The sequence below is a fragment of the Prionailurus bengalensis genome, chromosome C2 (genome assembly GCF_016509475.1).
Source record: "Prionailurus bengalensis isolate Pbe53 chromosome C2, Fcat_Pben_1.1_paternal_pri, whole genome shotgun sequence".
Lineage (NCBI taxonomy): Eukaryota > Metazoa > Chordata > Mammalia > Carnivora > Felidae > Prionailurus > Prionailurus bengalensis.
Window position 1 is genome coordinate 2,340,189 of NC_057350.1, and position 12,294 is coordinate 2,352,482.

Below are 12,294 nucleotides of genomic sequence, written 5' to 3' on the forward strand. Positions count from 1 at the left end.
TAAAAACAAACACACATTTATTTTGTCCTTGATTTTTGGTGCAACTTGTACATAAACATTACATCAGTTAGTCTGTACTTTTAAAAATAATAAATCAACCATATGTACAATTAAATTTACAACCGAGAGCAAATTAATCCATTGGTACGGTTACGACTGCAATTTTAGTGGACCGGCAGAGAATATTCCAAGACTTCCGTCATTCCCACAACCAGACTAGAAGCACACTGACAGGGCCCCGCCAATCTCCACTGAAATGGAGCCTCTTAACCTCTAGGACTTAAGGTGCGGAAGAAAGTATCGATTACACGGCGACAATGACACGGAAAGACTTTTAAGGTGAGAAGAAAACAATGTACCAACCCCCAATGTAATGATAATTAAAATAAATACATATTTAATTCCAAGTGCATATGATAATTCAATCAGTATCATGGGGAAAAGGGGTTCCAGAAACGTTTATTCCTAAACTATTTCAGTACCAGTGGTCCTTTAGGCCCTGGTCTAGTCTCCCCAAAGTACCTTAAAATGGCTCCAGCTAACGGAGGCTCCAGGCCCTCCCAGTGTGACGTCCCAAGGCACAGAAGGGGCTCAGTTCCCTCCCCCCTCCAGCACTCAGCCTCGCTGACCCGCTCTCCAAGGGTGTTATTCTAGAGAAGCACAACTCATCTGGGTAAAGGATGGTGTTTTATCCCTCGGGAGCCTTACAAATCCAACCGGTCCAGAAAGAGGGCAGCCGTGTGCCCAGAAAGGCATACACGTGTCACTACTAAGACGGCGAGGGTGGCCGTGTGTCCCCCTGGAAGGCCCACGGACTCCATGAGGAGCCGGCAGACCGGGAGACTGCCGGGTGAGAGAGCAGGGCACAGACCTTCCAGGGGCAGGGAGAGGGCTGGCGGGGGTGGGGTCCAGGCAAACCCCGGAGGCGCCGGCACGAGGACAGGGAGGAAAAAAGAAGTAACGGGGAATCTTACACCACGGACAACACGGAAATGACGCTGTCGCTCGGCCGACCGGCTGCGCGCTGACATTCTCTGACGCCTCCACGGCCAGGCAGAATCACCGAGAGTCCGGTTAGCGCTAGGATGTGACGACGGGGGGGCAGAGGAGGCGGGACCCCTTCGAGCGCACTCACGAACGGCCCGGGGCGCGCGAGGACCCGAGGCACGGTCATGTGACGCTGACTTCGAGGACGTGGTCGTCTTTGCTGGGGATGACCAACACCTGCGTGCCCACGCTGGCGTTGAAGACCTGGCCGGGAGGCAGCGCCTGCAGCCGGGGCATGGGCAAACCCCTGTGCTCGCCGCCGGAGGCCAGGTGCGCGCTGCCCCTGCACCTGCCGCCGCCGCCGCCGTCCGGCTGCTCGTCCACGTGCTTGTCCACCGACAGCCCGTCGCTCTCTATCCAGCTATCTGCAAAATGCACAGGAAGTGAGGTGCGGGCCCGCGACGGGGACCTGCTACCTGCCCCGGGGAGCCGCAAGCCACCCAAGCTGACCTTCCGAACGAGAGAACGTTAAACGAGGCCACCCCTACGGGGATCCGGCGCGCGGGCCCTCAGAGGACCCAACCCCGGAGCAGGCGCCTACAACCCGTAACCCCGAGCGGGTTTTCGGTTAGACGCCACCGGCACCGAGCACACGCGACTGGTCCGGAAGCGCGGGCGCTGCGAGCGGAGCCCCCCTCCCCCATCCCCGCACGGAGCGGTCTCTTCGCTCCGACGTGAGCGCACCCCATCTCTGAGTCCTTACCAGCGTCCAGCTGCGAGGAGTGCGCGGAGTGGTGGGGGAGGTATTTGAAGAGCCTGACGTCGGGAAGGGGCAGGTAACCCGCAAAGAGGGGCATCACCTCCATGTGGACGCGGTGAGTGGCCCGGGCGGCCACAGGCATGGAGATGACGCCAGAACTTTTCCCACACACCGCCCAGTTGCTACTGTTGTCGACCACTGAAACGCAGACGAGAGCACTGGTTTGGCCCCGGCAAGAGCATTCGGTTTTCACACCCAAATAAGAGGCGTCAATAGTCCCGCGCTCCAGAGCGCAAAATCCCAAACTGGACACAGTCTGTATTTTAATGTCTCCTAACTGCTTCTGAACATAAAACACATCAGTTTAATAACGAAAATAAATGTTAGACGCATAGGGAAAATCACTTTTTTCTCCTCAAGAAATGAACAGCAGCAATTCAATTTCACTTGAAAACTTCGTGTGTGATGTTTCAAGACGGTGGCCGCCCTGGCTGTTCAACCTGGAACGCGGGCAGGGCAGGACGCTGGCGCGTCTGGTAAGCGGCGGCATAAGACTGGGGTCCCGACCCCAACTCCGCCGCTCAGACAAGCCTCTCGATGGGACGGAAAGAGACGTATGGAGAGCACCTCCACCAGCGCCTCAGAGAGCCTTCGCGCACGGCAGTCATTGGCACCTTCTACGACACAAACGTGAGGTCACTCGGCACGATGTGAATCCCCAACTGGGAAGGCACTCAAAAGCAAAAAGGAGAGGAGCCTTGTCCTCAAGAAGTGGATGACCTTGCAGAGAGGTTACGGCGTCCCCTCTGTAAGGGGACGCAAAGCAGGAGCCAAGGGGCTTCAAGGACTAGAAGCTTCACGAGCAGCAAAGAAGGGGCAGCAGAGGACAGGCTGCCTACAGACGGGGAGGAGGAGCCTCTGGGGACAGGTGGTACCAAAGGACACGCAGAGGCCGAAGCCACATGTGGGAGGGACACGCTAGAGCGGTTCTGTGCGTGGTCCCCAGGTCCCCAGGGCAACGGGGCCAACGCTGCCTTCACACTCCCGCCTTCCCCCCACCCCCCGTGTTGCCCTGCGCGCTGGGCGGGCAGGACCGCGGGTCCCAGCGTGAACCGAGGCCCCACAGGCGGGAGAGTCGTGGCGGTGGGCTCCCCAACACCACACACCTGGGGATAAAAGCTGCCAGTTTTCCTTAAGCAGGTCCTTCCTGAAGCAGTCAAGTTAGTTTTATTAAATGCAACCCTTAAGTAAACATCTTTTTAACTTTAACTCAGAAATGGTTACGGACTCACAAGAAGTTGCAAAGCATTAGAGGGAGGCCCTGTGTGCTCCTCACCCTGGGCCCCCCGAGGCACCGTATCCGGTAGCTCAGCACGTGGACCCGGGCGCAGCACGGGTCACAGACTACCGAGCTCACCGCGGACGGCATTAGCGGTGCCGTTCAGTCTGGGGAATTCGGCAGATGTGGTCTTGGGAACGAGTGGCGGGAGCCCGTCACTTCCAAGGTGCCAATGATACAATCTCAAACTCTGATCAAAGTTGGGCTTTTGCAAAGCGTGGCTTTGCCACTGGGATCCAGGCAGTGTCCCAGGACTCAGACCACCCTAATGAGCTCAGCGGGAGCTGGAAACGGGTGCGAACGTGTCATACGGTAGAACAGAAGGTGACAGCACGTGCAGGTCCGCGTGCATCAGGAGGCCCGTTTCCCAAGTGACCAAGCCATGGTGTCACAAAATGCTGCCTGGGTAGAAGAGCCTTTCAAACCACAAGCCAGGGACGCCCGGGTGGCTCAGCCGGTTAAGCATGTGACTCTTGATTTCGGCTCAGGTCATGATCTCACGGTTGTGACAGAGTCCCGTGCTGGGCTCTTCCCTGCGCGTGGAGCCTGCTTGGGACTGACTCCCTCCCTCCCTCCCCCTCCTTCTCCCTCTGCCTCTCCCCACCCGCCCCGCACCAGGCACTCTCACTCTCTTTCCCTCTCAAAGAAAGAAAGAAAGAAAGAAAGAAAGAAAGAAAGAAGGAAGAGTCAAACCACAAGCCAGGTCAAAGGATTTAAAGAAACTGAGTACGAAAAGTTCATTCACATGATTTCAGATTCCACCCTGTAACTGGCCTCTAAAACCCCAGCACTTGTCACGTTTTGGTGTAGTATCACAGAAGGTTGTTTAAAATACTGCCCTGTACCAACTACAGATCTACGCAGGCCTGGGGTCCCATCACGCACTCCAGCCAGCACAATGCGTCACTGCAGACCGAGTGCGGCAGAAAGGAAGGCTCAGCTGCCTTCCGTGGAACCAGGAATCAGATTTGAAAGAACTCAAATCAAGGTCATCCGTCTATTTTCTTTTCTCTCCTTTTTTTTTTCCAGTTTATTTATTTTGAGAGTAAGAGAGCATGAGATGGGGAGGGGCAGAGAGAGAGAGAGAGAGAGAGAGAGAGAGAGTCCCAAGCTGGCTCTGCACTGTCAGCACAGAACCTGAGCTGAAGTCAGACGCTTAACCCACAGTCACTCAGGCGCCCCTTCTCACTGTTTTGTCTTGTTTTGGAAAACAGCTATCTTTCAAGCATGATTTCGTGTAATGTTATTTTTTAAGTAGCTAAAGAAAGAAATATTTGGCTCCTTAATCACTTTTTAGAGCCTAAGAGGTCCCGACACTCCACGCCGACGGCCCTGGCAGAGGTGGAGCGGGGCTTCTGGGGGGAGTCAGCGAGCAGAGGGGCCCAGGCGGGGGTCAGCGTCAGGTGGGGGACGGAACGGGGGATTCCAGGAGGCCAGAGGGGAAAGGACAGGGGCAGGGACCCCAGGGCGCATGGGCCGCTGAGCGCCAGAGTTCTGGCCTCGCTTCCACGGCCACGGGAAGGCCCCGAGCCCCAGGCAGAGAGGGACGGCAGCTCTAGGGGCCCCCGTGTTGTCAGCACTGAGCCCAACGACTGCTTAAAAATACCTGTAGGAAGAATGACTCCCCAGAACCAAGTCCAACATCCTGCCAGCCTAGGAACCTGCTATACAACGCAGCATTCAAATGAGCTTTTTTGATTCTAGAACATTCTCTCTTCAGACAAAGAACGCTATACTCTGAGAAAGGGAGGGCACCATCACTTCAAGCACTGGATTAGCACAACAGCCAGGGGAAAAGATGCCTCCAGACCTACCTTCATACATAAGCTTGGTGGAAAAATACTCGTCGGATTCTGTCAGTGCCTCATCCTTATCCACCTCCAAGAGGTCGGAGAGCCGCGTGATGGACACCTCCAAGGAGCAGAGCGAACCCGTCCTACAGTGCTCCGTTCCCGAAGGGGGCAGGATCTCAGCTCTCACGTTATATAACGTCTGGGCAAGAAAGAGACAGACAAGCACAGATGCAGAAACCACCTGGAGAAACGCTATTCTGGGCCACGGGGGTGCTGCCCACAGACGTGCCAGAGGGCTGAGGGAAGGGGCCGGCCCAGCCCTTCGTGGAGTCGGCCAGCAGAGCTGCTGCGCACGGCCCCTAAACAACCGCCCTGGAGGGATGGCGTGCCTGGCAAGTCCCCACCTCGGGCACCTCAGTCTCTCTCTTTTTTTGGGGGGTGTTTATTTTTGAAAGAGGGTAAGCAGGGGAGGGGCAGAGAGAGGGGGACGGGAAGACAGAGGATCCATCCAGAGCGCCTGGGTGGCTCAATGGGTTGAGCGTCCAACTTCGGCTCAGGTCACGATCTCGAGGTTCGTGGGTCTGAGCCCCGCGTCAGGCTCTGTGCTGACAGCTCGGAGCCCAGAGCCCGCTTCGGATTCTGTGTCTCCCTTTCTCTCTGCCTTTCCCCACTCGTGCTCTGTCTCTCTCTCTTTCTCGAAAATAAATAAACATTAAAGAAAAATTTTTTTAATGGGCAGAGGATATGAACAGACATCTTTCCAAAGGAAAAAAATGCAAGCGGCCAAGGAGTGCATGAGAGACGTTTGGCATCATTTACCGTCAGGGAAGTGTGGCAACAGGGCCAGGGTGAGATGCCACCTCACGGCCCCGGGGCCGGCTAGAAGCAAGGAGACACCAAAACAAGTGTCGGTGTGAATGTGCAGACCCGGAGCTCACACGCTGCTGGGGGGTACTCAACGGTGTCCCTTTGAAAACCAGCGCGGCAACTTCACAAAACCGTGAAGAGAGTTGCCACAGGACCGGGCAACCCCACCCGGTTATCTGCCCACCAGAGCTGAACTCGCAAACACTCGCACGGGGACTCTCACGGCATCACTGTTCGGAACAGCCCCCGCCACGTGTGTCCCCTCCACGGCGGACACAACCCAGGCGGCCAGCCACCGACAACTGGGAAAGGAAACGTGGTCTATGCACACGGCGGAATACTCTTCCTCCACTGAAGTCTGAAGTCTGATCTAAGCAACACAATGTGTGAACCCTGGGAACAGTCCGCCAAGGCAAAGAGTCCAGTCGCAGAAAGAGCCGTGTGACACGCTCCCGTGTGTAGGAAGTGTTTGGAACAGGCAGATCTGCAGGTTGCCTAGGGCTGGGGTAGAAGGTTTCTTTCCAGAAAGATCAAAGTGTTCTAAAATGAAGGCGCGCCCGGGGTGGAGTGGGGGGGGGGGGGGCTCAGTCGGTTGAAAGTCTCACTCTTGATCTCAGGTCATGATCTCAGTTTGTGAGATCAAGCCCCACGTCGGGCTCTGTGTGGACAGCACGGGGCCTGCTTGAAATTCCCTCTCTCCCTCTCTCTCTGCCCCTTCCCGCCTCGTGCTCGCTCTCTCCCTCTCAAAATAAAGAAACACTTAAAAAAAAATTTAAAAAACAAAATAAATAAAGCAAAATGTTTAAAGTGTCCTAAACTGAGAGCCTGGGGGCCCCTGGGTGGCTCGGTCAGTTGGGCGTCCGACTGGATTTTGGCTCAGGTCAGACCCCAGGGTTGTGAGATCGAGCTCCACATTGGGATCCATGCTGAGTGTGGAAGCCTGCTTGATTCTCTCTCTCTGCCCCTCCCCTGCTCACATTCTCGTTCTCTCTCAAAATAAACATTTAAAAAACAAAAATAAAATGAGACCATGATGATGGCTGCATAACTCTGTCAATATGCCGACTGTGCTGAACCGTCTACTTCGAATGGGTGAAACTCATGGTGTATAGACTGTCTATCTCAATCTCAAAACAGCTTTCCTTAAAAAAAAGTAGCGTCTTTATTTCTGGGCCTCACAGAATGTGTTTTCTTTTTTTAATTTTATTTTAACGTTTATTTCTTATTGAGAGACAGAGAGGGACAGAGTACAAGCCGGGGAGGGGCAGAGAGAGAGGGAGACACGGAATCGGAAGCAGGCTCCAGGCTCCGAGCCGTCAGCACAGAGCCCGACGTGGGGCTCGAACTCAAGGACCGCGAGATCGTGACCCGAGCCGAAGTCGGTAGCGCCCAACCAAGCCACCCAGGCGCCCCAGAGAATGGGTTTTCAAAGAGCAATCCACCAGAAATGTCTCTGTGCTCCCCACGTGGAGAGGAAACAGCAAAGCCAGAAGCGACAGCGTGACCGCGGGCGAGTTACCTCGTGGTAATAAGCAGGCCAGACACAGTCACGGCCTCTGCACCACGGGAGTGGTCGTGGCGCTGGTGTTAAAACACCAAAAAGGCTCCTGCTTGTGCCACGAAAAGACGAATCATGCTGGTGACTACACCGCAATCTAAGTCTGATAAAGACAGTGAAATAAAACACTCTTTTGGCTGAAAGGGGTTACCGAAAAACCCGCTCATAGCAAGAGCCACACACACAAACACACCTCAAAGTGCCTGACAACTTCAGCAGTAGAGAAGGGAAGGAAACAGCACAAAATCGTGCATTTGCGTTTTGATTTCCCTGACACAACACCCAGCGTCTCACCAAAGAAACGAACACACAGCCGCGTGTCCTCATCTAGCTCAAGGCTACGTTCAGCTCCACGCTTCACGCACAGGTTATGGGAACGTCTCTGCAATACTCGTGAAGTCAGTTTCTACATATTGTCAGCTTTTCTTTTAAAAAATCAGAGATGTGCCTTATAAAGTTACCCCCCCTGAGCGGCAGCCAGGATCAGGATGAAAGGACTCTAAGAAATAGTTCCAGGACATTCTGAATGTGGGCGAGAGAAAAGGGAGCAGAGATCAGGAGCCTTGGGTCTTTATAAACACCCATCTGAAGGCCATCGGCCGGCCTGCGCCAGGGCCACACATGTCACCCAAAAAGGACCCGCGGGTCTAAAATAAATCAGCCAACGACTGAGCTACTCCAAGTGTTAACTATTTTCCTTGATCTGTTGCCTCATTACTCTGAAAGACTTTTTTCTATCTGATTTTTTCTTAATTAAAAGGAGTATGATGCCACCTTCCATTTTCCCACCCCACACTCCCACCAAAAAATAACGCGATACATACGAAAAAATTTTCCACTTGAAATTCGTAAGTGTACGGCTTTAAGGGGATGGAGAGCCGTCCTCCCGAAGCCGGGGAGGATCCGACGGAGAACCGGCAGCGCAGAGAAGGGGGAGGCTCTCGCGTCCACTTCAGCTCCCACACAAAGAACACTGACTGCTTGCTGTGGATGTGCTGCAGAAAGAGTCACTGTCATTGCGCACACGGGCACAGCGGACACCGCACCCCAAGCCGCGCTCCGAGCCCGCCGCCGGGACCCGCCTCCTGGTGCTCCCGCCCGTGCCCCACGGTCCTCCTGCCCTTCTCCACTGGAAGACTGCACCAAGTCAGTTAACGGTTTTAATCTTCTCTGACTCCGTAAGCTTCATGGCACAGGGGACCATAAAAGTGCTTCAAGAACGTTTATCAGTACACAGTGCCTCGTACGTTTCCAAACTGGGAAATGCCATCAACCGACCGGCAAAGGTCGCCTTTACGTTCAGGCCAATGACTTTAGACTTAACATCAGCCTGAATGAAGCACCAGCACCGCCCGTGAGCACAGGGACGAACTGGGCCAGCGTCTGAAATGGGTCAGCCCTTAGCCGGGGAAGTCCTTCAAAAATGCTACAGATCACACATCCTGAGAAACCCTTTGAACGTCTGCGGCGGCAAGGTCTGCGCTCGGCCGGGCAGCGCGAACACGGGTGGGATGCCTTACAAAGCTACACGGACACGAGAGGTCTTCCTCGGGCACGGACAGGTGTTCCCAGAAAGCTGTGCACACAGCAGGGTAAGCTTAAGGCTGAACCCCTCTCAGAACGCAGAGAGCACTGTCCCCAATCCGCCCCGTGCCGCCCGGCCCGCACGTCACGGCAACGACGCGGCCGTTTCAGAGCAGACGCGCTTCTCGCCGGGACGTCACTCTCGGGGCTGCAAGGCTCACTCTACAGGCAGACTATGTCTTCATCAAAACCTGCTGGAACCACCGTCGCACCCTGGCCCCCGCCGTTTCCTGCCGGGGGTGGACGCTCCACCCCAGAGAGCCGTTACCTGCGGGGACTTCGCGTTCAGCGGCACCAGCCGTAGGTCAGCGTTACTGTCAGGATCCACGAGGTGACCGTCCGACAGCTCAAAGTCAAGTTCCGACAAATTCTGGACACAAACTTGAATGTACTTCCTGAAGCAGAAAAAGAAAGAATATGATTTTGAAACTTAAGAACTTCAGTAAACGTACTCTGGTTTCTTGAGAAGATCTTCCTGGGGAAGTGAAGTAGGAACCACTTGTTACGTGTGTTTCCACCTTCGATTTTACGGGGGAAAGTGTCCCCACCAAAACCCAATCTCCCCAAGCAAGCTGCTTCTGAGGAAAACCGGACCAAAGAACGTTCTGTTTCTGACCCAGTGCCGTTACACGGCTGTCACTGGACTTCTGCACACGCAGCAGCTTGCGGGGAGTTAGGCTGGAGAGAGTGACGGTCCTGGAGAAACGAAGTGCGGGGTCCACGTCGACCCCTGATGCACACGACGACAGGTCTGAATAAAGCGACCCAGGCTCTGCTCGGAAGCGCTGGTGTCTTCCCCATTAATGTCTACGGTTCCCTCCCCGTAACGTGAAGGAAACGCAAGCAAGCCGCTAGCAGAGCGTCCGCTCTAAATACAGTTCCGACACCGTTGTTCCCAAATGATGCAAAGGTCATCCGAGGTCATCAACGGATGAAAACAAAAGGCATTTTGTGATGAGAGGCCAGACTCAGCCCTGAGCCCAGGGAGCAGTGTGCATGTCACCACTTATGGTGGGACAGCCGGACACAGTCTCCTGGCGGGGACACACAGCACAGGGCTCCGCCTCCAAGCACTCGCGTCCAATGGCTGAATCAGAATCGAACCCGGCTTCTAGAGCAGAAGCGCTTTCCCCCTGGAGGCGGTTTTGCCCCTGCAGGGGACGTGGTGCTACACCTCAAGACACTTCTGGTGGCCACAGTAGGGGTGGGGAGGATGGGGAGGGCCACGGGCATAAAACGGGAGCGGCGGGGGTGTGCAGAACCCCCGCGGCCCCCCCAAACAAGGAGCTACCAGACCCGAGCGTCAGTAGTGCTGGGGCTGAAATCCTGGCTCAGACGGAACTAACAGTTGCCTTTGGAAACAGTTACACAAACCCACAAGATTCTGACCAGTCAAGTTCAGAATGGTGGACCTTCTAGAGGAGAAATGACCCAAGTTTGTCAATGGGTCGCTGGCTTGAGAAACAGGAGAGAAGAAAGTCTCTAACAATCAAACGGGGCCTTGGTTTGGATCCCACTGCCCACATCCTAACCGCACAAAGGCACTTCTGAGACATCTGGGGAAATGTGAATCCGGACCGGCTGTTACAGAGCAGCAGGAAATCCCTGTGAATCTCAACACGTGGAAAGCAGCGTCACGGTTACGTAAGAAAACATGCTCAGTGTCCCTGAGGCCGAGCTCTGCGCAGCCAGGGGCTCCGTGGAGGAGGGCGTGGGGCAGGAGCAAGGCCTGGGGGGCCACCTTTACCGTGTCCCGGCGGACAGAAGAGAGTGTGTGGTCCTGAAGGGCACGCTGAAGGTCAGGGCGATGACGGTGGAGTAGATGGACCACGGGCAGTCGATGGACACCTGAGGAGAGACGGAGGGACACGCGTTCAGACCACTCGACGACCACAGCCACCGCCACACCATCCATCCAAATCAGCGGTGGCTGCCAATCTCTTAGACATTCGATGGCCTCACCATTTCTTATTTAGAAAGCAAACCTCCATTAATCACACGCACGAACAAAGGAGAAACATAAAACTACGTACACAGACGAGAAAAGTAAACACGGAAGCGGCCAAACGTGCGGGAGTCACCAGAACGGTCTCCAAAGCTCCGGAGCTGATGCCGTGGCAAGGAACACCAGCGCCACCTCGCTCTTCCCACACCAACGTGGCCGGTACGCCAAAGGCGGTTTTTAACGCGCGGGAGGTTATAACAAAGCGTTCTGTCAAGTCGACATGATCAATCACTATTACAAAATGAATTATCCAAATAATCCACACGACAACGACTACGTAACAGAGAGGCAAGCACTTTGGGGGCGCGGTGTGGACCCAGCTGATAACTCCGCTAAGGGCATGGGCCTTGCTTCAAGCTTCCTTTTACTTCCCCCTGGAACAAATGACACAGAGCACAGACGCATGTTCATCCAGCCCTGGTTTCGTGCTCACGTTGAAGTAAGTATCAACTTCACTTCCTGAACTCTGTTACTAGAGAAGGGAAGAAAATTTCAAGGAATGAAAATTAAAACATTATCCCTGAGGTGCTGACCAGTCTCGTGTTCTAAGCCTCATCTCTCTGCGATGACTGTGTGTGTTAGCCTGTTATCCTACTGGTTTAACGCAGGTTGTTTTTTTTTTTAATTATTCAACTTATTTCAACTAAAAAAACACACAAAAAACAAAAAAACCCAGTTCACCCATTTCTCCTATGCCTCATCTCTCACCCCTGCCTCTGGCATCCACCGGTCTGCTCTATCAATGAGCTTGGTTTTAGTTGTTTTTCGATTCCATATAGAAGAGAGATCGTATGGTATTTGTCTTTCTCTGTCTTATTTCAGTGAGCGTAACGTCCTCAAGGTCCGTGGCAAGATTGCAAATGGCAAGATGTCCTTCTTTTTTATGGTGAGTAATATTCCACGGTGCATCTACACAATGTTTTCTCTATCCATTCATTCATCCATCGCTGGACACTTAGGGCTGTTGCAAATAAAGCTGCGGTGAACACGGGGGTGCAGATACCTTTTCAAGTAACTGTTTTCATTCTCTTTGGATAAATGCCCAGAAGTAGAATTGCTAGATTGTAGGGTAGTTCTATTTTTAATGTTTATTTTTGAGAGAGAGAGGGACACAGAATCCGAAGCAGGTTCCAGGTTCCGCACTGTCAGCACAGACCCCGATGCGGGGCTCGAACCCACAAACCATGAGATCATGACCTGAGCTAAGTCGGACACTCAACCGACTGAGCCCCCCAGGCGCCCCTATTCTTAATGTTTTGAGGCACGTTCATACTGTTCTCCAGAGCGCCGCCCCAGTCTGCATCCCCACCAACAGCGCACGAGGGCTCCGTCTCTGCACATCCCGTCAACCTGACTAGTAATGTTGAGCATCTGTGTGTCTTCTCTGGAAAAATGTCTATT

The 12,294-nt window shown here is 54.1% G+C and overlaps 1 protein-coding gene across 2 annotated transcripts in view; it reads right to left on the reverse strand.

Moving 5' to 3' along the window:
• The window catches only part of TRAPPC10 (trafficking protein particle complex subunit 10), an 87,163-nt gene continuing 74,869 nt past the window's right edge, over positions 1-12,294 (reverse strand). For both annotated transcript variants that reach the window (XM_043593473.1, XM_043593474.1), the window contains exons 18-23: positions 10,636-10,736; positions 9,157-9,283; positions 8,129-8,299; positions 4,901-5,078; positions 1,751-1,945; positions 1-1,412 (exon numbers count right to left, since the gene is read on the reverse strand). In XM_043593473.1, the coding sequence (XP_043449408.1) occupies positions 1,171-1,412; positions 1,751-1,945; positions 4,901-5,078; positions 8,129-8,299; positions 9,157-9,283; positions 10,636-10,736 (1,014 nt within the window). In that variant the 3' untranslated portion in view covers positions 1-1,170. The remainder of the gene's footprint in view (positions 1,413-1,750; positions 1,946-4,900; positions 5,079-8,128; positions 8,300-9,156; positions 9,284-10,635; positions 10,737-12,294) is intronic.